This window comes from Hypanus sabinus, chromosome 13, assembly GCF_030144855.1.
Source record: "Hypanus sabinus isolate sHypSab1 chromosome 13, sHypSab1.hap1, whole genome shotgun sequence".
In the NCBI taxonomy this organism is placed as follows: Eukaryota; Metazoa; Chordata; class Chondrichthyes; order Myliobatiformes; family Dasyatidae; genus Hypanus; species Hypanus sabinus.
In genome coordinates this window covers 41,161,057-41,184,330 of record NC_082718.1, presented here as the reverse complement: position 1 = coordinate 41,184,330, position 23,274 = coordinate 41,161,057, and the positions used below count along the sequence as shown (strand labels likewise).

Here is a 23,274-nt window from a genome sequence, read left to right as displayed (position 1 = left end):
GTAGTTTGGCATTAAAATAGATTACCCTGAATGCTGCTTTGAACTTGGGCAAGTCTTATCAGAGCCTTAGCATGATACTCACTTTGCTTGGTATGCTACATACATTATACTCCTGTTGCAAAGGAACAGGTATTGACCAAGTGCAAGACCAAACTTATAGCTGCGAGAGAAAAAAGTTGACTTGATTATTGCATCACATCTGTTTTTTTAATATTGTACATAAAGACATTTGGAAGTTATTTTGGAACTGAAGATGTACACTCAGTGTCCACTTTATTAGGTACCTTCTGTACCTAATAAAATGACCACTATATTTTCATGGTCTTCTATTGCTTTAGCCCGTCCACTTCAAGGTTTGACATGTGTGTTCGGAGATGTTCTTCTTCATACCACTGTTTGAATTTGGTTATTTGAGTTACTACTACTTCCTGCCAACTTGAACCAGTCTGGCTATTTCCTCTGACCTCTCATTAACAAGGTATTTTTGCTCACAGAACTATATGTTTTTTGTTTCTTGCACCATTTTCTGTAAACTCTGGAGACAACTGTGTGTGGAAAAACCCAGGAAATCAGCAGTTCCTGAGAAACTTAAAACACTACACCTGGCACCAACAATCTTTCCATGGTCAAAGTAATTTATATCACATTTCCCCAACCTGATCTCTGGTACGAACAACAACTGAACCTCTCGACCATGTCTGTATGCTTTAATGCATTAAGTTGCTGCCACTTGATTGGTTGATTAGATATTTGCTTTAATGAGCAGGCGTACAGTTATAGCTAATACAGTAAAGTATTAGATACAGTAAAGCTAACACTGAGTGTATTTTCTCAATTTGCTAAACTTGGTGGGGGGTGGGGGGTGAAGGTAAGCTTCTGGTATTTGTTTTTCAATGCTTGGAATTGGGTTTCATAAACAAAGACCCAGTCTAAAAACATGCTGTTTTGGACAACATCATCTTGTTTCTATCAGTTGATTTTTTGCCTGACTGCAATAATGATTCCTTTACTTACCTCTTGCTAATAACAAAAAAATCTGTATAATGTCCAAGAATTGAGAGGGGAAATTTTTATCATGAGGACTTTACAGATATTGGTATCTATTAGATCATCACATTTGTTGATGGGAGAAACTGATCAAAAAGGCTGCTTTTCCAGATCAAAGTTAGCCCGTTCCATCTTGAAGGTGCTAACACCTGTGGTCCCTAAATACAGAATTCTGGACTGAAAAAATTGTGACAGTGAGATAAGAGTTTTGGTGCAGAAGTGGCAGTAGTTGGTAAAGTATATATTCAAATGTGTTTAGGATCAACAAGTAGAGTACTGTATGTGAAACTCCCAAAACTAGGTTCTGATAGTCAATTTGGAGGAAGCTGCTTAACGTGAGAACACACATAAAATACTGCAGATGCTTGCAATCTCAAATAAAAATAAAACACTGGAAATATACTATAGGCCACACAGCAGTTATGGTTAGTGAAGCAGAATTAACAACCAAAAAACATATTAGCATTTTTCTCTCTCCTCTGCTGTCTGGCATGCCACATTCCAGTCTTTTCTGTTTCTTTTAAGAATTGAAAGATATTAATAAATATTGTAAATTAAAAGTGCACTAAAACAATTAAGCACATTGAATGCTGATGCTGGATGTTAAATGTGTATTGAAAGAAAGTTTGTGGATATTAGTGAAAATGCCCTGAGTAAGATAAAAGATGTAGCAAGCTGTGAAAATGACTTTGTTCTATGATGGAAAAGGGAAGTATTGCTCGAAGGAGCTACCTTATGTTAAATCATTGTCTAAATCACTATTGCTTTTATTTTTAAAGACAAAACTGGCCCATTATACAGCAGGTTTCATAAACAAAGACAGACTCAACTCCTCATGTAAGGAAGCGTTTCTGATTTATTTGTGAGTTGGTAGCTAGAAAAGATTGGAGGCGGGAACCTTGAACTACTGGTATGTAGCATGCTTATTGATTATGAAGGTGTTCATTAGCAATGATAAAGAACATGTAAATTATATGCAATGAAATTCAAGTAGGTAAGTGTGCTTATGCTGCTAAAGAACCACCTAATCTTTTGCAGATAATCCAGTGATCAATCAAGCGCAACCAAAGAGTAATGGGTTACCTGTGCACCAGCCATCACTCCCACTTGAAGCAAGCATCAGTGCAGATACACCATATTGGGAGAAGTTTATCGTGATGTTGAGCAGGAAGTACAAGGGAAGGTACTGAGCGCTGAATAGAGTGACATTGGAGGGGGTCAGCTGGGACAGAGTAGAGGCTCAGCATGTTTTGAGTGCCCTTTCCTGCTTTTTAAGGCAATAAAGACTTCAGTGAACCTGTCTTCCAGTGGAAGCAGTTGAACATGATGCAGAATGAGGTTTATGTTGAAGTACTTGCCCTATGAACTGAGAGATTTGTGGTGGTTAATTTAAAAGATTGCTCCTCAGTCTGATATTGAGCACACAGTAACGCTGTGACAGTTGAAACAGAGATTATAGCTGTAGTCTTATTTCATGAAAGCTCCTGCTTCTAAACACCATGCTTTGGAATCGAAATTCTAAGATGAAACTAACTGGTGGTCAACTTTCAAAGAAAACGATTGGAGGGAAGCTTTTTCAAACCAGGTCGTGTACCTAGAAAGGTATGTCTGTTCTCAGGAAGTACATATCAGAGTATCTTGTGAAGAATGACATTAGACAGTCAAGTGTATTGCATCACATTGCACATAATTGGGAAAACTCCACTTTGAAAATGTGTGTTCACAAAGGTTGAAGCAACTGTAAATGATCATGCTATATCAGTGCTATCCAGGTGTCACAAGTATCTGTAGTGATAATTTATTCCAATCAATTCTCTGATAGATTCAAAGTACATCTATTATCAAAGAATGTATAAATTATACAACTTTGAGAATTGTCTGCTTATGGATGTATAATTTGTATATTCTTTAATAATTAATGTATTTTGAATTATAGTCATCCAGAAAATATTTGTTCATTGAGATCAATTATAATAACACAAATAATTTGCCCTGGATTTAAATATTCTCATAGTTTAAAACATCAGGGACACTGTCCTAAGTTCTTAATGTATACTTTCTCTTGAAATATGCAAAGGACATCAAATTTGGTGGGTGCGGGACAAAGCTGTACCTACTTAATGATCTCTTTCAGGAGTCTTATTTACATGCTGCCCATTATGCCTGCTGGCGTTTAAGCAACAGTGAAGGTCCTCCATTGCTGTCTGTACTTGTCCATTCATTTCAGAAACCAACTTTGGTCTTGGTCTTGACAATGTTCAAAGTTTCCTTTATTGTGCCAATAGCTTCCTCTTGGTTTTCACTACTGCCAGCCATGCAAATCCTAGCTAGAGACTCAGGAATACCGTCGCACACAGGTGTAGAAAGATTCTTCATTGCTGTTTCTGTAACAGTTTTGTTTGGCCAGCTGGGTTTATTAGCCCTGTGCTGGAAGTCTGGTGGACTATTCTTAGTTTGGTCTCTACCCTTTGACCTGTTTGGCAAGGCTGAACCTACCAAGAGCTAAAGCATAAAACCCTGACTCCAGCAAGCATAGCTGTCCAGGTCATTGAGGCATGCAAACCTGGAAACCACAAGTTTGTGGTCCTCTTGGAGATTTCAGGAGTCTAGACTGCATCAATTTAAGACTTGCCAGTCTTGTTAGATATATTATTGGGGACCATCTTGTGGTTTTCAGGTTCCACCTGTCCTACCTGGTCAACTAGTGCATTTTCCCATCTTCTTTACTTAAATCACTATAAACAAGTGTTCAAAGAAATTTAAAAAATAAGCATTTTCTGAGTTCCTCTTATGGTTTTTCTCTGTGGTGTGTGCAGTAGTGTCATTAATCTTTTTAAGCCAAGTACAAGGCGGTCTTGTCTCTGTTTATTTCCCTTTTTCAATCTTGGGTTATTACCAAGTAAAATTGCATATGCCTAATGCATATGGTGAGGGCCAGCTTTGTGCATTAGTGGGCCAAACAAGATGCATATTGCCAGACTGAAAATTGTGCACACATTGTTGCTAAGGAAGATTATTAAATCTACCAGGACATGAATCTGTTTGGTCCTAGCATCCTTCTTGCTACCTGCCCATACTATGCTAAGCAATTGACATTGACCTCTGAGGATAGCTTGCGTACAATTCCATACTGTGTTATCTCCCTCCAGGTAAAATTAATTTTAGGATGGGGTCATGTAATACTTCTTTGGGGGAACTAAGTGTTTATCCACTCTTTGTGCTGCTTAATGCTTGTGGTTTGGAAGCATATGACAAACCCGCTCCCTCGTCCTGCTTTGTTTGTTTGCAGACTGTACTTAGTATGCAAGAAAACAGCAGCTAGGATTGACTGAAATGAATGGAAGAATGAGATCGTTTCCTACTTGTATCTGCCTGAGTTGGCAGCTCATAGCATTCATTCAGTTTCCCAATTTGAGTGTTTTGCATGTGGAGTAACAGTAGGGTGATGCAGCTACAGAATAGAATAATTGTTAGTTATTATTCCATCAGACCTCGGATCCTATTCATAGTGAAAAGCACGGTGTGGCAGGTTACCCTGTGCCAGTGAGCTTAAAGATCAAAGAGAAATGAGTTTGAGAGAATTTCTAAGGGAGGCTATAAAGCAATCCTTAACCCTTTGTGTGCTGGTTTGTTTTGGAAGTTTATTTGTAAACTCTGCCATTAATGCATTTGAGGGTTTGGGTTAGCTCTTAAAATATTCTTTTGCAGCTTTGGTGTCAGTCTTTGCACAGTTTTGTATAATTTAAATAACATTTTATACATGAAATGTGGCGTTTGAATAAATGAAAATAAACAGGATTGCATTTTAGCCTGGACATAAATTGATTTAGTGCGTATTTCTGAAGATTTAATCTTGAAAGACACAAAGGTAAATTGAACCTTATAAATACTTGTGACTTGAAACTAAAGTTCAATGTGATTCTCTGCCAGCACATACTTTGTCAAAGTAATCTTCCTGCTCAAATTGATCTGCCTTGCAGCTCTCCCTTGTGCAAGAATCTTTAAGCACCCTTCCCCCATTCATTTACATAAAATCTTCAGTAACCAACCCCTCCTCCATTACCCTGTCCTCTTATAGAAACCAGCAGTTGTCTTTACCCCTCGCCCCCTTGTTCATTTAGCCGAAAAATAGTAGGTTCCTATGTTTCAGTGTTGCTATGGGAGAATACCGTGTTCCACTGCCAGAGTCTAATTTCCTGTGTTCTTTTGTCCCCAGTAATTTTGAAGCAGTGGATTAGGTCACCCATGTTCCACATGCTGTTAACAACCAGTAATAATGGGTACCTTTTATAATGGATAAAAATCAATCTCAGCATTTTGTTTTTCTTTCTTGTGTTAATATGTACGTCTTCATTTCAATACACAATTTGTTCAGTTTTCTTAATTAATCAAAAATTTTGGTGATTAAGTCTGCCATCTGCATTTTACTGCTGTTGAAGAAGAAGGAAGTCTACACTCTTAACTCATTATGCAATCAACCTCGTTAGTAACTTTTGAACTAATAAAGTCATATCCACTTCCAGGTTTGTTATTCACCAATGTTGAACTAAAAATCTTTAAAGTGTTACAATTGAATGTTTTTTTTTCTCTTGTGCTAAAATAGCATCAGTGTTTTCAAGTGGGCTGATATTGAGGCATTGCTTGTCAGAGCAATGCAAAAGTGATGGCTTAACCCTGAATTAAAAGAAATGGACTACAAAACACAGCTCTCTATTGTACTGAATCTTGACTCTCAGAATATTATTTTAATCACATCATCCACTTTCCCCCACCATACATATTCTCAGTGTTTTATAAACACAAGACAGCTTTCTTTTTAAGAAACTGGATTTTATCAGCTGTTCTATAGACTCAAATGGCAAAATTGAGAAATGTGTTGAAGATCTAAAGGTGTTCATAAACTAAACATGAATTCAGGTTTGTAACATCTATATTTAAGTTGCATTTTTTTCTTTTTCCCCCCCTCTTTATTGGGGGGGGGGTTGATTTTTGTCTTTTTTTAAGCCTGCTATTGCAAGGAAGCTCTTAGCGTAATTGTTGCCCTGAAACTATGACATGCTGCACAGTGCTGAATTGAATATCCATGTTCATTTGATATGTGAAACACTTGTGTTCTCACTGTGGATAGTTGTACATGGCTAATGTGCAAAAGAAGTAATTTTCTCTGTTTGCTTGGTATCGATGGAGCTAATTTGAGGAAAGATTAAATTGCAAAGAGCTGTTTTTAAAAAAAAATTAATATTCTACTAACTGATTTTTATTTCCAAGCTGCACTTTAAAAGAGTGGGGTAGTTGAGCAGATTATCTTACGAATTATAAAAGATAATATCCAGACACATCATTTGCTTTAGTATTGCTTAAATGATGCAATGGAGTGTATTGCTTTCTCTCTGGTGGTTGCACAATGATCTCAAGTCCTGTTCTAAGACTTGAGCATGACTCAGTATAAAGTGAATGTGTGCTTCAATGGTACAGCTTTAATATTCCGGGGGTGCATCTACCTTTTCAGAGAAAAATAAATATCATTATAATATTTTGGTTAAGTGCATCAGTTGTTCTGGCATCCTAACCATCACTAGTTTCTCACGCAGTACGAATGGTCAGATGTACAGGACCATCTTTAAATTTGCTGGTCTTTACTATCTTCTGAGTAAGTGGCCTGGTAAATAGCAGTACATCAAGACCTTGGACAGAAGGTCCACAGGTCATTGATGGTTGCAGGATGGAAGACAAATGATATTGAATGTTGAGGCACTGAATATTCAAGCCAAGATTATATAAAGGCTAGTCAGCCAGAGTTTTTTTTTAATGTATTGAGATACAGTGTGAAATAGGTCCCTCCAGCCCTCGAGCCGCTCTGCCCAGTGATCCCTTGATTTAACTCTAGCCTAATCACAGGACAATTTACAATGTCCAGTTAACTTACCAACTGGTGCATCTTTGGACTGTGGGAGAAAACCGGAACGTCCAGAGGAAATCCACATAGTCACAGGGAGTACGTACAAACTACTTGCAGGCATTGTCGGGAATTGGATCGATTCTATCTACCACATTATAGGATATATTATTGCATTGGGCAGAATACAGGTAAGGTTTTCAGGGATGAAGGCAGGACAGGAGAATGTTAGTTGCAAGAAGAAACTTAATAAGCTGGGTGTATTTTCTTTTGAATTTAGAAAGTTGAAGCAAGATTTAATAATATATAAGGTTATCAGGGACCGAGGCTAGGTAAATAGGAAGGACCCCTCCCCCACCCCCCACATTTGAGGTCAATGACAGGAGAGCATAGAATTCAGATATTTGGAGAGGAATTAGTGGGAAATTGAGGAAGTTGGAGGGCGAGGCATCACATACTAATTGAAATGATAATGCAGGCAGAAGTCTAGTGCATTTTAAAAACGTGCATGAGCACTTGAACTATAGCTCACAGGAATAAGGACGGAACTAGGAATTGCAACTAAACTAATTTAGTGTGGTTTTTTTTGTCTTGACATGGGCACAATGAGCCAAATGCTTTTTTTCCCCCTAAAGTTTTATAAATGTATAATGGCTCCTGAAAAATGATCTGTTGACTATTTGTAAAGCTCTGGGGCAATCATGAGCATATACAATTATGTGTCATAACAGTATGTTAGAAAGTCTGCATGAGTGGGAGAGGATGAATAATCAAAAACAGTGATAACATTGAGCTTGTCAAAGACCATCAGCTTCATCATCTCCTATTCCATCTAAACTGTCCAGTAACAGGATACATAGATGTATTACCTTAAATCTACAAAGTTCAATTCATCCCCAATTAAATTTGCTACTCTGGGTTACAGCCAGTGACTTATGACTGAGATGTTGTAAGTTTACAGATGCACGTCACCAAGAAAAACGTGCTGTATATTTACTGCAATCTTGCTTTTCATAGAAGTATTAATGCAGCAGTAGTTTGAAAGCTTTCCTTGTTGAATAATGTGCAAGTGTACAATGCTTCTTTGTGTGGGGCCAGGTATGATGTGGGTCTAAGTTTATATGACAAAATGTGGCAACTTTAACTCTTGGAGACAAGAATGATAATTGGCAGTTACAGTTTAACATGGCTAAGTGTTGTTAAGTGTCAAGTTAGATCCTCAATAGAGGTATGTGATTTTAGCTTTAGGATGAAATTGGTCAAATATTTTGAGAAACTCATCTGCGTGGACAGAATGGATTATGTTTATTCTTCAGGTTGCATTTGTGATTTCAACCTATAGATGAAAATGAGACCTGAATTGTGATCTGCTTGCTTTGTTTACTGCAGTTAAGCTGTAAAGCATGGTAAATGCATACTTTGCCCTTCTGATTGGTATAAGGTGCCACTGGGTAGTCTTAATTTTTCTTCCTGATCTGCACCCTGTTCCTCTGGACACACACTTGCTCTTTCTAATAACTTCCACACACTGTGCACGTCAGTGTGGAGGAAGCCCTTCAGTGCCAAACAGGGTAATTCTTCTTTCATCCATTTCTGAAGGAGCAGCTGCATCAGTGAATGGAGAGGTTCTGTGTAGACGTTGCACTATTCTTCAGCAACTGCAGTGATTTCCTGACTTCTTTCTTCTTGCTGGAGAAATAAATCAGTTTGCCTTTAGTTTGCAACTGCAGCTGTGCCAGATTCTTTTTCTCCTCTTCTTTTTCCTCATTGCGCCAACCCACCCCCACCCAAACCCAGGCTAGGAGCTGGCACTGAAACTGAAAAAGGCTGACCCCAAAAGATCCGGTGGGGTCAGTTGAATAACACAACCAAGGGAATGAAGTAAGACGAATTGAGGGGGATACAACACAGGAGAAATCTTTCTTGCCGATTGTTGTAAGACATGGCCAATGAGCAGTTTTTGCAGTCAATGGAGCTGAATACTCAGCCAAAGTGTAACACACGACTAATGTGATACCACCAGTTTTCTGTTCCCATGTCCAGTTCTTTTTTCAAAGCCTCATTTACCCCTTGTGAGTGGTGGAGGCAGGAAATAAATGAATGGATAGCAGCAGATTTTATAGCTGTGACTAAAGGCATTGACTTAGTATTCCCAGTATAGAGCCAGCATAGAGTTAGTGTCAGTCAGAATGTCTAGTTGCACAAAAATACTTTTGATGCAGTTGTCCTACAAGTCAAAATGGTTTTCCTACAAACTACGAGTGTTTGATGGCTCTGGGCCTGTACTCACTGGAGTTTAGAAGAATGGGGAAGGGGGATCTCATTGAAACCTATCGAAAATTGAAAGGCCTAGATAGAATGCATGCGGAGAGGATGTTTTCTATAGTAAGGGAGTCTAGGACCAGAGGGCACATTCTTAGAATAGAGTGACGTACCTTTAGAACAGAGATGAGAAATTTCATTAGTCAGAAGTGGTGAATCTGGAATTCATTGCTACACATGGCTATGGAGGCCAAGTCATTGGGTGTATTTAAAGTGGAGGTTGTCAGGTTTTTGATTAGAAGTCTGTCAAAAGTTAAGGCAAGAAGCCAGGAGAATGAGGTTGAAAAGGAGAATATATTTCCATGATGGAATAGTGGAACAGACTCAATGGGCCAAATGGCCTAATTCTACTCCTACGTCTTATGGTATTAAAGCAAAATTTATTTAAAATTATTTGTTTGCTGCACAGAAATGGGCCATTCAGCCCACTGGCTCTGCATTGACCATCAAGTATCCTCTTGCAGTCAACCCATTTTTTTTAATTCCCCAGATTCCCAGCAACTCCATGCAGGCTCTACGAATCACATCCAACCTGGAACAATTTGCAATATAGAGTTAAATTTATTTATTTATTGAGGTGCTGTGTGAAATAGGCCCTCCTAGTCCTTCGAACCTCACCACCTAAAATCCCACAATTTAATTCTACCCTAATCATGGGACAATTTAAAATAATTAATTAAACTGCCATCCAGTACTTCTTTGGACTGTGGGGGGGAAACCAGAGGAAATCCAAGTGGTCTCGGGGAAAACGTACAAACTCCTTACAGGCAGTGATGGGAACCTACCATCCATCGGGTTTTGGGATGTGGGAAGAAGCCAGAACACCCAGAAATAAATCAGTGCAATCATAAGGAGAAGGTGCAGTCTCCAGAAGGATTGAACTAATGGTCAGAAACAAATATAGTTCGCTTGATCTGTGAGGGGCATGCTGGCCACTTTTAAAACGTGTCTTAAGATAGGTAAATAATGAGTATCTTTGAAGCTAAAGTGACTGCAAAAATTAATTCATAAGTGCTTGGCAAATGTTTTTGAGATTCTTGTTTTTATTTTGTCAGTATTCCTATATTATACTATTAACTTTATGGACTGGATCATTCTGGCCACCTCTGGGATCTAAACATTCTATATAGGGATGGCTGGTCAGGCTTTCCCTCCAGTATACAAGTCTCTATGGGGAATGCATTGAAGCATGGTCTCAGTTGTTGGATCTTGGGTCCACCCCAAGATCTATGACTGTTCACCAAGCTCAAAGATATTTGGAATTGTTCTTGAATATCATTGATAATTGTTCAGTGATCTAAATTTCAAAGCAAAATCGGGATGATTATGTAAACAAAAATTAAATAAGAATTCAGTAACAACTGGAGTAGGCTGGCTGATGCCTTGTTTGCCTCTGTATCCAATTAACTGCTGAGAAGAAATTATGGCATCAACACCACTTTCCTGCTCTCTTGCCTTTCCCTATATCTTGTTCTAGTTTGGATGTTAGCAAGTAATTGAAAACATGGAAAGAAACTGCTCATCTTTTTTCTCCATAGGAGAGCAACCCATTTCAAACAAGTGAGGTCACACTTGTTATGCTGGCATGTTCTGTCACGAGTGCTTCTCTCCTTCAGCACATAGGTGTCCCACTATTACGGCAAGTCTGGACGTGGTGGGGGAAGTTGTATGTGCTAGCATCTGATATCAGCTCATCTTTGTACTTGTGGTCAAATAAGGAAGAGCAAAAGGCAGACGTATCAGGGTGGGGGTATGGGTAGAGGAAGGCAAGGGGAGTTGGACACCATATGGCTGGTAGCGCTCCATCGAGTGAACTACAGATGAGCTTGATCCAGTCCAGTGTTTATTTAATGAACAAATTCTAACTAATGTCTGTGTACTAAACAGTTTACCTTTAATTATGATACAGAGATAAAGGAAAAACTTGTGAGACAAAACACATTGAAAACATATAATAAAAATTGGAAAGAATATTTATTACACTACATATTGCATCTTCCTTTGCTCTGGGGGCTGAATATTTGAGTTTCACAGGTTGATATTTATTTTGAAAGGTATGGACATTCATGGTTTGGTTTACCTCTCTCCAATAGGATTGCCTGAGAGCTTGCCAGGAGCAGATTGAATCATTACTGGTGAGCAACCTGAGACAAATCCCACAGCAGAGGAACCCTTCAAAGAGGATGGTTGAACTGGACCAGGCCAGCACTCCCACAGATGTGAGAAACGTAAACCTGTAAGGCAGCTGGAGTGGAAATGACCCTGCGTGATCTTCCCTTTAGGAATAAATCTTGTTTCTTTCCATTTTACGATGCTCCTACATAGAAACTATCTAAAAGCTTCTTTTAGAAAAAAAACTGATATTAAAACTCTGGTGCCTAGGGTGTTCTGCAGAAGGGAATCCCACCATGTATGTTTGCATAATTGCTATTATATTATCAATGATGAACGTGCTTCAAAAGCATAAAATAGCTAGCTAAATGCAGGACTGTGTATGTGGGATCAAATGACTAGATATTTACTGTTCAATTTTATGGTGCATGCACCCTCTTCAGATTTGAGGAAATGTCTATGATTTGTGGCTCAATTCAGATGGCAAAGCTGAAGACATGGGGAGGGTTGCTGGGAAATAATATTCTCTTATGAATGAACCATCTTCAGTGTAGAAGGAATTTAACTGCTTTAAGATATTGAACCTTGTATCTTCCTGTGAAATGAGTTACTGGAGGATTGCCCTGCAGCAGATTGTACACTGGGTATATATTTCGCCTTGAAAGTTTGGTGATTGTCCAGAAAGTCATTTTCTTTTAAATCACCTTAATTTGTTTTTGTGTGAACTTGTCTGTTTTATCACTCTTCTCTCAATGTCATACTTATACTTGTCTCTCATTTTTACCTGCTTGTGTGTTACTCTGTTTTTAATTTATTTGTGAGATCTGGGCATTCACAGCAAGGTTACAATTTATTTTATGCCCCTAACCATCCTTGAGAAGGTGGCGAAGAGTCATCTTGAACAGCTGCAGTCCAGATAGTCCAGGTGCTCCCACAGAATTGTTACTTAGGGAGTTACTGAATTTCAGTGATAACAAAAGGAGCATTAGTGGCTCTTTCTAATCTTTTAACTTTGAAATCATGTATTTTCACTTCCCCTGTGTTGGTTTCATATTTTTCATGCCTGTGTTTGTTTCACTTTTCTCCTCTTCATTTTCTGCATCTGTTTTTGTTTGTGCCTGTTTCATTATATGTCTCTCTCAGATTTTGGTTTCTCTCTCAGAAATGGTTCATTCTATTCAACAGCATTGCTGGCTCCAATTTATAAGTGTTTCTCTAGCTGTGGGCCAAATTTGAGTGCATCCAGAGAACTCCCTATCCAACTACCAATCAGTTGATTACACTTGCCATTGAATCTGCTGATAGGAATTTTTTATTCCGTACTTTGATCTCCTATAGAAACCTTAAGTGTTTGACTACCTGAAATTTTGAAGAATGAAGAAACCTAATTCTATACTTGCAATTGAAATAAGGTGTAACATTTTTCAGAATTATAATTCTCAATCATTTATTATGCACAAGCATTGGCTCAAGTTACCATTATTGTAAACCATTTCATTTGAAAAGCACTTTGAATATATTTCCCAAGGAATGAATGGAATGGTTTATGAAATTGAATTGTTTCCCAGTTTCCGGTGTACAATGTAATTATGGTATTGCTGTAAAAAGAAACTACTTTGTAAGGAAGACATTCCAGTTTGGGTTGCAACATTCCACAGATGTTCAGTAACTTCATGTGTTGTCAGTGTCACAGAAGGCTCTTGTGTGCCACAGGTGTGCCAAGCTTTGGACATTTGGATGAGAATCATTGCTGGTGCAAGAAGCAGCAAATATCATGGTTCAGAACTAGTTGTTATTTGAGAAAATTTGTATTCAGTCTACTTGAATTCTTCTGCTCCATCGTTAGGACGTAGTTGGTAGAGTTCGGGAGGTTTATTTGCACATGTTTGATAATGGTCTTAAATTTGAAATTAAAGCTATTGATTTAAAAGGTTGGTCTAGGGATTTGTGAAAAGCTGGACTAAAGGTATTTTTGAGAAATAGGTTTTTGCTGAATTGGAGCAGCCTGACTTGGGTTGATGGAATAGAAAATGGAGTATGAATCTTTAATTGCGCTGCTATGAAAAGCTATGATTTGTTTCATTCTTATTCACATTAACAGTACTTGGCTGTATTGTTTCACTGAGTGTGCTGCTATTTTATAAACATTTTTATAATATATTATTTTACCGCTTAAGTTTCAAAATCCTGGGAAAATGAGTGCATTGATTTACTGGAAGTGCCCATGTACGGTTTTTTGCAATAGCCTTTCATGATTTTCTTTTTTTCTGTCACATTCTACAAAGACTGTATAGTTACCTCAGGTTTACTGGACAATAAAATGGTTTGCATTTACAATACCTCACACTTCTACAGTTTTTGGGGAGCTTTGAAGGCATAATTGTCTTAAAGAGATGAGATTAGCACTCTGTTGTACATTGCTGCTTCAGCTGAGAGATGCACAAACAGATTGCACAGACTTAAAGCTCCCTACTGGGCTCAGTAATTTTACCATGTACCTCATTTACTTTCAGATGCACAACTCTGTTCTTAAAACTTTTTGCTTTACTGAGTGTGATGCCATACCAATACAATGTTACTCTCTCACAATGTGCTCTTGTATTTTTTCGTGATTGTTCATATGGTTAGGGATGAGTAGACAGCATTTATAGCTTGAGTACAATGTGGAAAACTTGTGGGGCAGTTGATGGGTACAAGGCTCATTTCAAAAGAATTGTGAATAAATATTCAAGTCTTGTTGGTTCAGTATGGAAAAGGCTTTTTATTCAATATATAATGACCTTAATTGGATCATAGGTGGTTTTATGGTGTGAGGGGAAATAGGCATATCTATGGACAATAAAGTCACTTGGTCCAAAATGTATTTGTGTATGTTATCTTTCTTTTTTCCTTGCACTTTCTCACTTGTCAAGAAAAAGAAGAAACCTTTTGTGGAATATAATTTTCATTTAATACTGCTGTATGCGGATGACATAAAGCCATGTGAATGAAGGGGATGCAAATGGCTTCAAAAATATAGTTGAGCTGAAGGAATGGGCAATGACACGGTGGTGGAAGTGTGGAAAATTTGAAGATATCCATTTTGATAGAAGGCAAATATTGAGAGATGGGAATGTTGATGTTCAAAGGGATCTTTGTTTCCTTATATAAAGGAGATACTGAGTGAGGTAGTTCTCTTTTGGAAGAGGACAGCGAGGCTTGAGAGGAAGTGCGGCGGTGGCCATTTTCAAATTGTCCAATTGCTTCTCAGATCGGAGTTCTGAGAGGCGGGACTGCGCAGGCGCGTGAAGGAGGCCCGGGAAGGAGGGAAGATATATAAAGAACGCCGCCTTAAGAAGCGGGCAGCTTCGTTTGCGGGCAGCGGAGTGAGCCGGGCGCAGAGTGTAGGGCTTGGGCTCAGAGGGCTTAGGCAGAAGAGGGCACAGTAGGCTTATCTTTTAGTTCTTGTATTTTCAGTTATTTGGGAGGTACGAGTGTGAGGGCAGCTTGTTGTTCTCGGTGTCGGATGTGGGAGATCCTGGAGTCTCCGAGCCTCCCGGACGTCCACATCTGCGCCAGGTGCGCTGAACTGCAGCTCCTGAGGGACCGAGTTAGGGAACTGGAGCTGCAGCTCGATGACCTTCGCCTGGTCAGGGAGAGTGAGGAGGTGATAGGAGTTACAGGCAGGTGGTCACTCTGGGACCACGGGAGGCAGAAAGGTGGGTTACAGTCAGGAAGGGGAAGAGGCAGGTACTAGAGAGTACCCCAGTGGCTGTACCCCTTGACAATAAGTACTCATGTTTGAGTACTGTTGGGGGGGACAGCCTACCTGGTGGGAGTGACAGTGGCCGAGCCTCCGGCACAGAGGACGGCCCTGTAGCTCAGAAGGGTAGGGTTAGAAGAAAGAGGTCCATAGTAATAGGGGACTCAATAGTCAGGGGCTCAGACAGGCGTTTCTGTGGAGGTGACCGGGAGTCCCGGATGGTAATTTGCCTCCCTGGTGCCAGGGTTCGGGACATTTCTAGTTGCGTCCAAGATATCCTGAAGTGGGAGGGTGAAGAGCCAGAGGTCGTTGTACATGTAGGTACCAATGACATAGGAAGGAAAGGGGAAGAGGTCCTGAAACGAGAGTATAGGGAGTTAGGAAGGCAGTTAAGAAGAAGGACCGCAAAGGTAGTAATCTCGGGATTACTGCCTGTGCCACGCGACAGTGAGAGTAGGAATAGAATTAGGTGGAGGATGAATGCGTGGCTGTGGGATTGGAGCAGGGGGCAAGGATTCAAGTTTCTGGATCATTGGGACCTCTTCTGGGGCAGGAGTGACCTGTTCAAGAAGGACGGGTTACACTTGAATCGTGGGGGGACCAATATCCTAGCGGGGAGGTTTGCTAGGGCTACAGGGCGGACTTTAAACTAGTAAGATGGTGGGGGCGGGAGACTATTTGAGGAGACTATGGGAGAGGAGGTTAGTTCACCAGTGGAGCAAGTAAATAGTGTGTGAGGGAGGAAAGGCAGGTGATGGAGAAGGGATGCGCTCAGCCCGAAGATGTAGGGGAGAAGAAAGAAAAGGATAATAAATTTGAATGCATTGTTAGGGATGGAAAGAGAGGAGGAGATGGTGAGAATCTTAAATGTATCTATTTTAATGCTAGGAGCATTGTAAGGAAGGTGGATGAGCTTAAAGCGTGGATTGATACCTGGAATTATGATGTTGTAGCTATTAGTGAAACATGGTTGCAGGAAGGGTGTGATTGGCAACTAAATATTCCTGGATTTAGTTGCTTCAGGTGTGATAGAGTAGGAGGGGCCAGAGGAGGAGGTGTTGCATTGCTTGTCCGAGAAAATCTTATGGCGGTGCTTTGGAAGGATAGATTAGAGAGCTCCTCTAGGGAGGCCATTTGGGTGGAATTGAAGAATGGGACAGGTGCAGTAACACTGATAGGAGTGTATTATAGGCCACCTAATGGGGCGCGTGAGTTGGAAGAGCAAATGTGTAAGGAGATAGCAGATATTTGTAGTAAACACAAGGTGGTGATTGTGGGAGATTTTAATTTTCCACACGTAGACTGGGAAGCTCATTCTGTAAAAGGGCTGGATGGTTTAGAGTTTGTGAAATGTGTGCAGGATAGTTTTTTGCAACAATACATAGAAGTACCGACTAGAGATGGGGCAGTGTTGGATCTCCTGTTAGGGAATGCGATAGGTCAGCTGACAGATGTATGTGTTGGGGAGCACTTCGGGTCCAGTGATCACAATAGCATTAGCTTCAATATAATTATGGAGAAGGACAGGACTGGACCTAGAGTTGAGATTTTTGATTGGAGAAAGGCTAACTTTGAGGGGATGCGAAGGGATTTAGAGAGAGTGGATTGGGTCAAGTTGTTTTATGGGAAGGATGTAATAGAGAAATGGAGGTCATTTAAGGGTGAAATTATGAGGGTACAGAATCTTTATGTTCCTGTTAGGGTGAAAGGAAAGGTTAAAGGTTTGAGAGCACCATGGTTTTCAAGGGATATTAGAAATTTGGTTCAGAAAAAGAGGGATGTCTACAATAGATATAGGCAGCATGGAGTAAAGGAATTGCTCGAGGAATATAAAGAATGTAAAAGGAATCTTAAGAAAGAGATTAGAAAAGCTAAAAGAAGATACAAGGTTGGTTTGGCAAATAAGGTGAAAGTAAATCCGAAAGGTTTCTACAGTTATATTAAAAGCAAGAGGATAGTGAGGGATAAAATTGGCCCCTTAGAGAATCAGAGTGGTCAGCTGTGTGTGGAACCGAAGGAGATGGGAGAGATTTTGAATGATTTCTTCTCTTCGGTATTCACTAAGGAGAAGGATATTGAATTGTCTAAGGTGTGGGAAACAAGTAAGGAAGTTATGGAACCTATGACAATTAAAGAGGTGGAGGTACTGGCGCTTTTAAGAAATTTAAAAGTGGATAAATCTTCGGGTCCTGACAGGATATTCCCCAGGACCTTGAGGGAAGTTTGTGTAGAAATAGCAGGAGCTCTGACGGAGATCTTTAATATGTCATTAGAAACGGGGATTGTGCTGGAGGATTGGCGTATTGCTCATGTGGTTCCATTGTTTAAAAAGGGTTCTAGAAGGAAGCCTAGCAATTATAGACCTATCAGTTTGACATCAGTGGTGGGTAAATTAATGGAAAGTATTCTTAAAGATAGTATTTATAATTATCTGGATAAACGGGATCTGATTAGAAGTAGCCAGCATGGATTTGTGCGTGGAAGGTCATGTTTGACAAACCTTATTGAATTTTTTGAAGAAGTTACGAGGAATGTTGACGAGGGTAAGGCAGTGGATGTAGTCTATATAGACTTCAGCAAAGCCTTTGACAAAGTTCCACATGGAAGGTTAGTTAAGAAGGTTCAGTCGTTAGGTATTAATGCTGGAGTAATAAAACGGATTCAACAGTGGCTAGATGGGAGATGCCAGAGAGTAGTGGTGGATAATTGTTTATCGGGATGGAGGCCGGTGACTAGCGGGGTGCCTCAGGGATCTGTTTTGGGCCCAATGTTGTTTGTAATATACATAAATGATCTGGATGATGGGGTGGTAAATTGGATTAGTAAGTATGCCGATGATACTAAGGTAGGAGGTGTTGTGGATAATGAGGTGGATTTTCAAAGCTTGCAGGGAGATTTATGCCAGTTAGAAGAATGGGCTGAACGTTGGCAGATGGAGTTTAATGCTGAGAAGTGTGAGGTTCTACATTTTGGCAGGAATAATCCAAATAGAACATACAGAGTAAATGGTAGGGCATTGAGGAATGCAGAGGAACAGAGAGATCTAGGAATAACTGTGCATAGTTCCCTGAAATTGGAGTCTCATGTAGATAGGGTGGTGAAGAGGGCTTTTGGAACGCTGGCCTTTATAAATCAAAGCATTGAGTACAGAAGTTGGGATGTAATGCTAAAGTTGTACAAGGCATTGGTAAGGCCAAATTTGGAATATTGTGTGCAGTTCTGGTCACCGAATTATAGGAAAGATATCAATAAATTAGAGAGAGTGCAGAGACGATTTACTAGGATGTTACCTGGGTTTCAGCAATTAAGTTCTAGAGAAAGGTTGAACAAGTTGGGTCTCTATTCATTGGAGCGCATAAGGTTGAGGGGGGATTTGATCGAGGTATTTAAAATTTTGAGAGGGATAGATAGAGTTGACGTGAACAGGCTGTTTCCATTGAGAGTAGGGGAGATTCAAACTAGAGGACATGATTTGAGAGTTAGGGGGCAGAAGTTTAAGGGAAACACGAGGGGGTATTTCTTTACTCAAAGAGTGATAGCTGTGTGGAATGAGCTTCCTGTAGAAGTAGTAGAGGCCAGTTCAGTTGTGTCATTTAAGGTAAAATTGGATAGGTATATGGACAGGAAAGGAGTGGAGGGTTATGGGCTGAGTGCGGGTAGGTGGGACTAGGTGAGATTAAGGGTTCGGCACGGACTAGGAGGGCCAAGATGGCCTGTTTCCGTGCTGTGATTGTTATATGGTTATATATGCAAGTCACTGAAAGCTAACATAGCTGAGGAGTCTAGAAATAGGGATGAATATGGAGTAACTAATTGAGATCTGAAATAAGAAATTTATTCACTCATGATGGTGAGTCTGGAATTCTCTACCCAATGGTGGATTAGTCATTGCTACCAAATTGAGGGCAAAATAATCTCTATATTAGAAAAATGGTGTTGAGGTAGAAGATTAGTCATGATCGTATTGACCGGCAGAGCAGGCTTGAAGGGCTTGCTAGCAAGTATGTGCTCCTATTTGTGTTATAGAGCATCATTCAAAAACTCTATAAGCACTTTTGTTTTTTGAAGCACTAAATGTATTTGATATTTTAATGAATAGATAGGAGTTTGAAAAGTAAATATAACCAAATTGCAAATTTCATCCCTTCATTCATTCTCTGTGTAGCTTATTTGTCAAAAAACTGATAACTAGGCTTTATAGTCAGTCAATCAGGCATTATGAGATTATGGTTTTGCATAAATTTCCAATATCAGACATTAAGCTAATCATTTATTTAAACAATGTGAATCATGGTCAATTTTACAGGCTTAAGCAGCTGAATCAGCCGCAGATCTATAAATATTCAGATCGTTTCAGAAATGAATTATCAAAATTCATTTGAGTTGAGAAAATTTAGTATTATTGGCTTGCCCTTCAGAATCATTTTGCAACAAAGATATTACTTTAATGGAAGTTCATTGGGCATGTTAATAATTTTTCCATTTGCCTCCAATTAATGTGGCTTTCACTAAGATCCACATATGTAGCCTCTACCTTGAATACACCAGACAAGGGATAAAGAATTCCAATTGACCATTAATACCAATAATGTGAACATTTAGCTAAGCAATTCCAAACCAAGGTATCATTTCCTGTGAATGTTTCTGTTGGCTACTTCATTGAAAAAATAAATGCTCCAGTTCTTCCATACAGTAGACCTTAAGCTGAGGACTGTTTCTACAGAGTCTGAGTGCCTGAACAAAGCTCTCAGAAAGATAGTTCTGGTGGTAATAGATTAATTAAACTTCACATCATAATGAGATGTGATGTGACATTCTGCTCCAGGTGGATAGGTACATAAATGATTCTATGATTAACATCGCTGCTGCATAGCTATATTTTTATGGTTATAATGTATTTTAAAAATGAATAATTGAGTTCTTTAATAGCTTGGTGTTTTATAAAATTGAAATTACAAATAGATGTAAAGCAGCAATCTAAATCTTTGTGGTTTTACTGATTTTGTTTTTATGTTTATTAATTCACAAAATGAGTGCTGCTGACATTTTATGCCCGTTTTCAATGGTCCTTTGATGTGTGGTTTGCTAGATCACATGTTTGATGCTTAAGAGTATTCCATATTGCTGAGAGTCTGGAATTATGTACAGGCCAGACTGGGTTAAGATTTAAAAGACATCAATGAACCACTTAAAATAACAATTTTACAGTCATCCATTACTAACAGATGCGTTGAGGTTTATCTCATTAACTGAATTTAATTCCCACATGGAACCTTTGAAATTTAAACTAGTCTGGAGTGGTGATCTGGAGACATTTAGATGTCTTAAAAACTTAACCATTGTACAGTTTTATTGTTCACTCACACTGCTTTCCAGTGGAGTGTTCAAAACAATATGACTAATCCCAAATTAGATATTGATCAATAATAATATTAACAATGGCTTAAGAACCATTCAGAAAATGTATATGGCTGCTCATTACAGGAGTTGGACATTTTCTTTTTACAAAATTGCATTGGAAGATGCAAGAATTCATGAACAAAGTTTTATTTCCATTCGCGGAAACATTAGACTTGGAGGAAAAGCCTTTATGTTCAATAATGATCCAAAATTATAAGTCACTAGCCAGCCAGTGGTGTAGTGGCATCCACACCAAACTTCGAGGTGAGTGGTCCTGGGTTCAAATCCAGCTGGTTCCTTGCATGACTTCCATCTGTTTTGGGTTGAGTGTCAAGCTAGCAACTTGGTTTTGTCAAAAAAAAACAACATGCCAAAGAAACAGCAAGGTTGCTGCCTGATGTACCACAAGGCTTGGAAAGGAACAACAGTAAGTCACAATTATTTCTAATTTAAATAATGGGGAGAATTTTACAAGTACTGTACATTAATAATCTTTTTCCTCTAAGTCAGATCGGTGGCTTTGCTCCAGAAACTAGGCTAATACCCCTTGCAGAACAATCAGAGCAGTGCACCATTTGAGCTGCTACATTTCAAATGACACAATAAACCAAGGTCTTGGCATTGATTGGATGAACACAAGGTTCACTGAATGATTGAAGTGTTCAGTTATTTCTGGTGAATTGACCAATGATTGAACTTTAGTGAATAAAATAAATTTGTTATCACCTTGCTGTCTGTGGGAGCTCTATGTGCGCAGTCTGATCATTGTTTTTACAATACAACATTGAGTACACTTAAAAGTACATCATTAGTTGTAAAATGATGTGATGAGATTGTACAAGATAAAACAAAAGCATGCCTGACCACTTACTTTTAACAGGCATTTATAAAATTAGTTTAGATGCTATCATTGCAGCCATTAAAAGATATGGATCGAGGCAGGAAAACTCATAATTCATCACTGTTAGCAGTCTCAAACCAATATAATGAATGACAAAAGTGGAAAGACTGATACAAGTGAGATACAATTTGAAGTATGACTTTGGGAAAACACAGGGGACCTTAACTATATTTATGGTCAGGTGTTTACCAAGTGAACATTTACCATCCAACATTATCTCCTTCTTGAAGTGAGGAGTTAGAAAATCTTTTACTTAGTTGGTGGGCTGGGGTGAGTTACTGAACAAAATGAACTTTATATTTTACTGTGGAAAATATGATTAGTATTGCGTGGTTTCCAATTAAAGTTGAGCTCCTGGTACTTTACAAATAATACTATGTCATAAAACAGCAGTGTAAGATGTAAGCGTAGATTTTCTGAAAATGTGCTCTTTGTCTCTCTTGGAGGCATTCGGCCTCACTTACATGCTTTTCAAAACATATAAACAAACAACTGTCAGATCAGTGAGTTAAGGAGTTGGAAAAGATGGAGGGTATTGAATAAGCTTCACACTTTCTGGCACATATTCTACCCTGCACAAGCCCTAATTAGATTTGATGCACTTATTCTGGCTGAATACTGCCCATTATGTTTCTGCTTAGTGTATAACTTTCTCAATTAAAACCTGATTTTTAGCACGTATATTAAACCTTATCCTCTATAGAACCTTCAGTTAGAGAAACCATTTCTTATTAAAGCCTTGAATGTGTGTTTTTCAGAGGAACATGGGCAGTGTGGACTGCAGACTTGAAAAACCACGTTTGAAATTCTGGAAATTCCTATATAATAAAAATGGAATTTGACTTATTTGATCAACACAAGTTCATCATGAATCAATGACCTTTTGATCAATTCTACTTCAATTTGTAACCTATGTGTTCTCTATCTGTGCATTATACATTTTAAAATCTTTTAGAAAATTGTTTCTTTCAGTGTCACAGTCTGTTAACAGTAGCAGTTTAACTCCTGCCTCAATCACTTTTGTCTTGGTTTGAACCACATCTCCAACCTATTTCTTACTACATGTTGTCTGGAATGCAAAGATATTGCAAAGCTTTTTTTAAATAATAAAAACAAGCTTAAGCAGTTTTAAAATTCAAAAATACAGAGTTGTTTCACTGCTGCTACGTTCCAAGTGCAATATAAACCAATTTGCATTGGAATTGACTACTCAATAAACAAACATTTTAATAGCTTGAATCACTGCTTGTGTTTTCATTCTTTTGGTAAAAATATTAGAATTTTGAAGATTTATTTTACTTAGTTTCAAACTGTGAAATTAAGGGTAAATAGGTGTTGGAAATAACCCATTGAATCTGTTATTTACTATTCTGGCTGAATTAGTGGCTCACTTTGGTTACTGAAATTGTCAGTGAAGACCTGTCTTAAGAGTGAGCTATATTAGATTTTCACTTTAATGCTACTATTTCACTGATTTGTAATTACAGTTCATTTTGTTTTTGGTTGATTGTTGCTAGTCATGTGGATTCAATTTGATTTAATCAATTTCAACCCAATAAATTAAGCCTTTTTAAAAAAAAACTAAGTAAAAATTAACTAATGCTGCATTTGCCAAAGTAGAGATGTAAAGTAACTCAAGAACTATAATGTAATTTACATTTGATAAAATGAATTAATACATTTAGCTATATTGCCTGCATTTTATATTGAGCCTGAAAACATTAGTCAACAGCACAACACAAAAGTATGAGCAGCATGGATATGGCAGATGGTCAGAATAATTTTTCCCATGAGAGGGACTTCAAAACTAAGAGGGTATAGGTTAAAGGGGAAATTTATACCCAGAGTTTTTGA

General features: G+C 38.7%; 1 protein-coding gene across 3 annotated transcripts in view; it reads left to right on the top strand.

Annotated features, from left to right (window-relative positions):
• The window catches only part of ccnd2a (cyclin D2, a), a 32,187-nt gene extending 9,183 nt beyond the window's left edge, over positions 1-23,004 (top strand). The window contains exon 5 of one of the 3 annotated variants that reach the window (XM_059987486.1): positions 22,179-23,004. In XM_059987486.1, coding sequence (XP_059843469.1) covers positions 22,179-22,262 — 84 coding nt within the window. In that variant the 3' untranslated portion in view covers positions 22,263-23,004. Of the gene's footprint in view, positions 1-2,085; positions 2,241-11,358; positions 14,237-22,178 lie in introns of those variants that run through there. The other 2 variants (XM_059987485.1, XM_059987487.1) reach the window with 2 other exon arrangements.
• Positions 23,005-23,274: the final 270 nt, after the last annotated feature.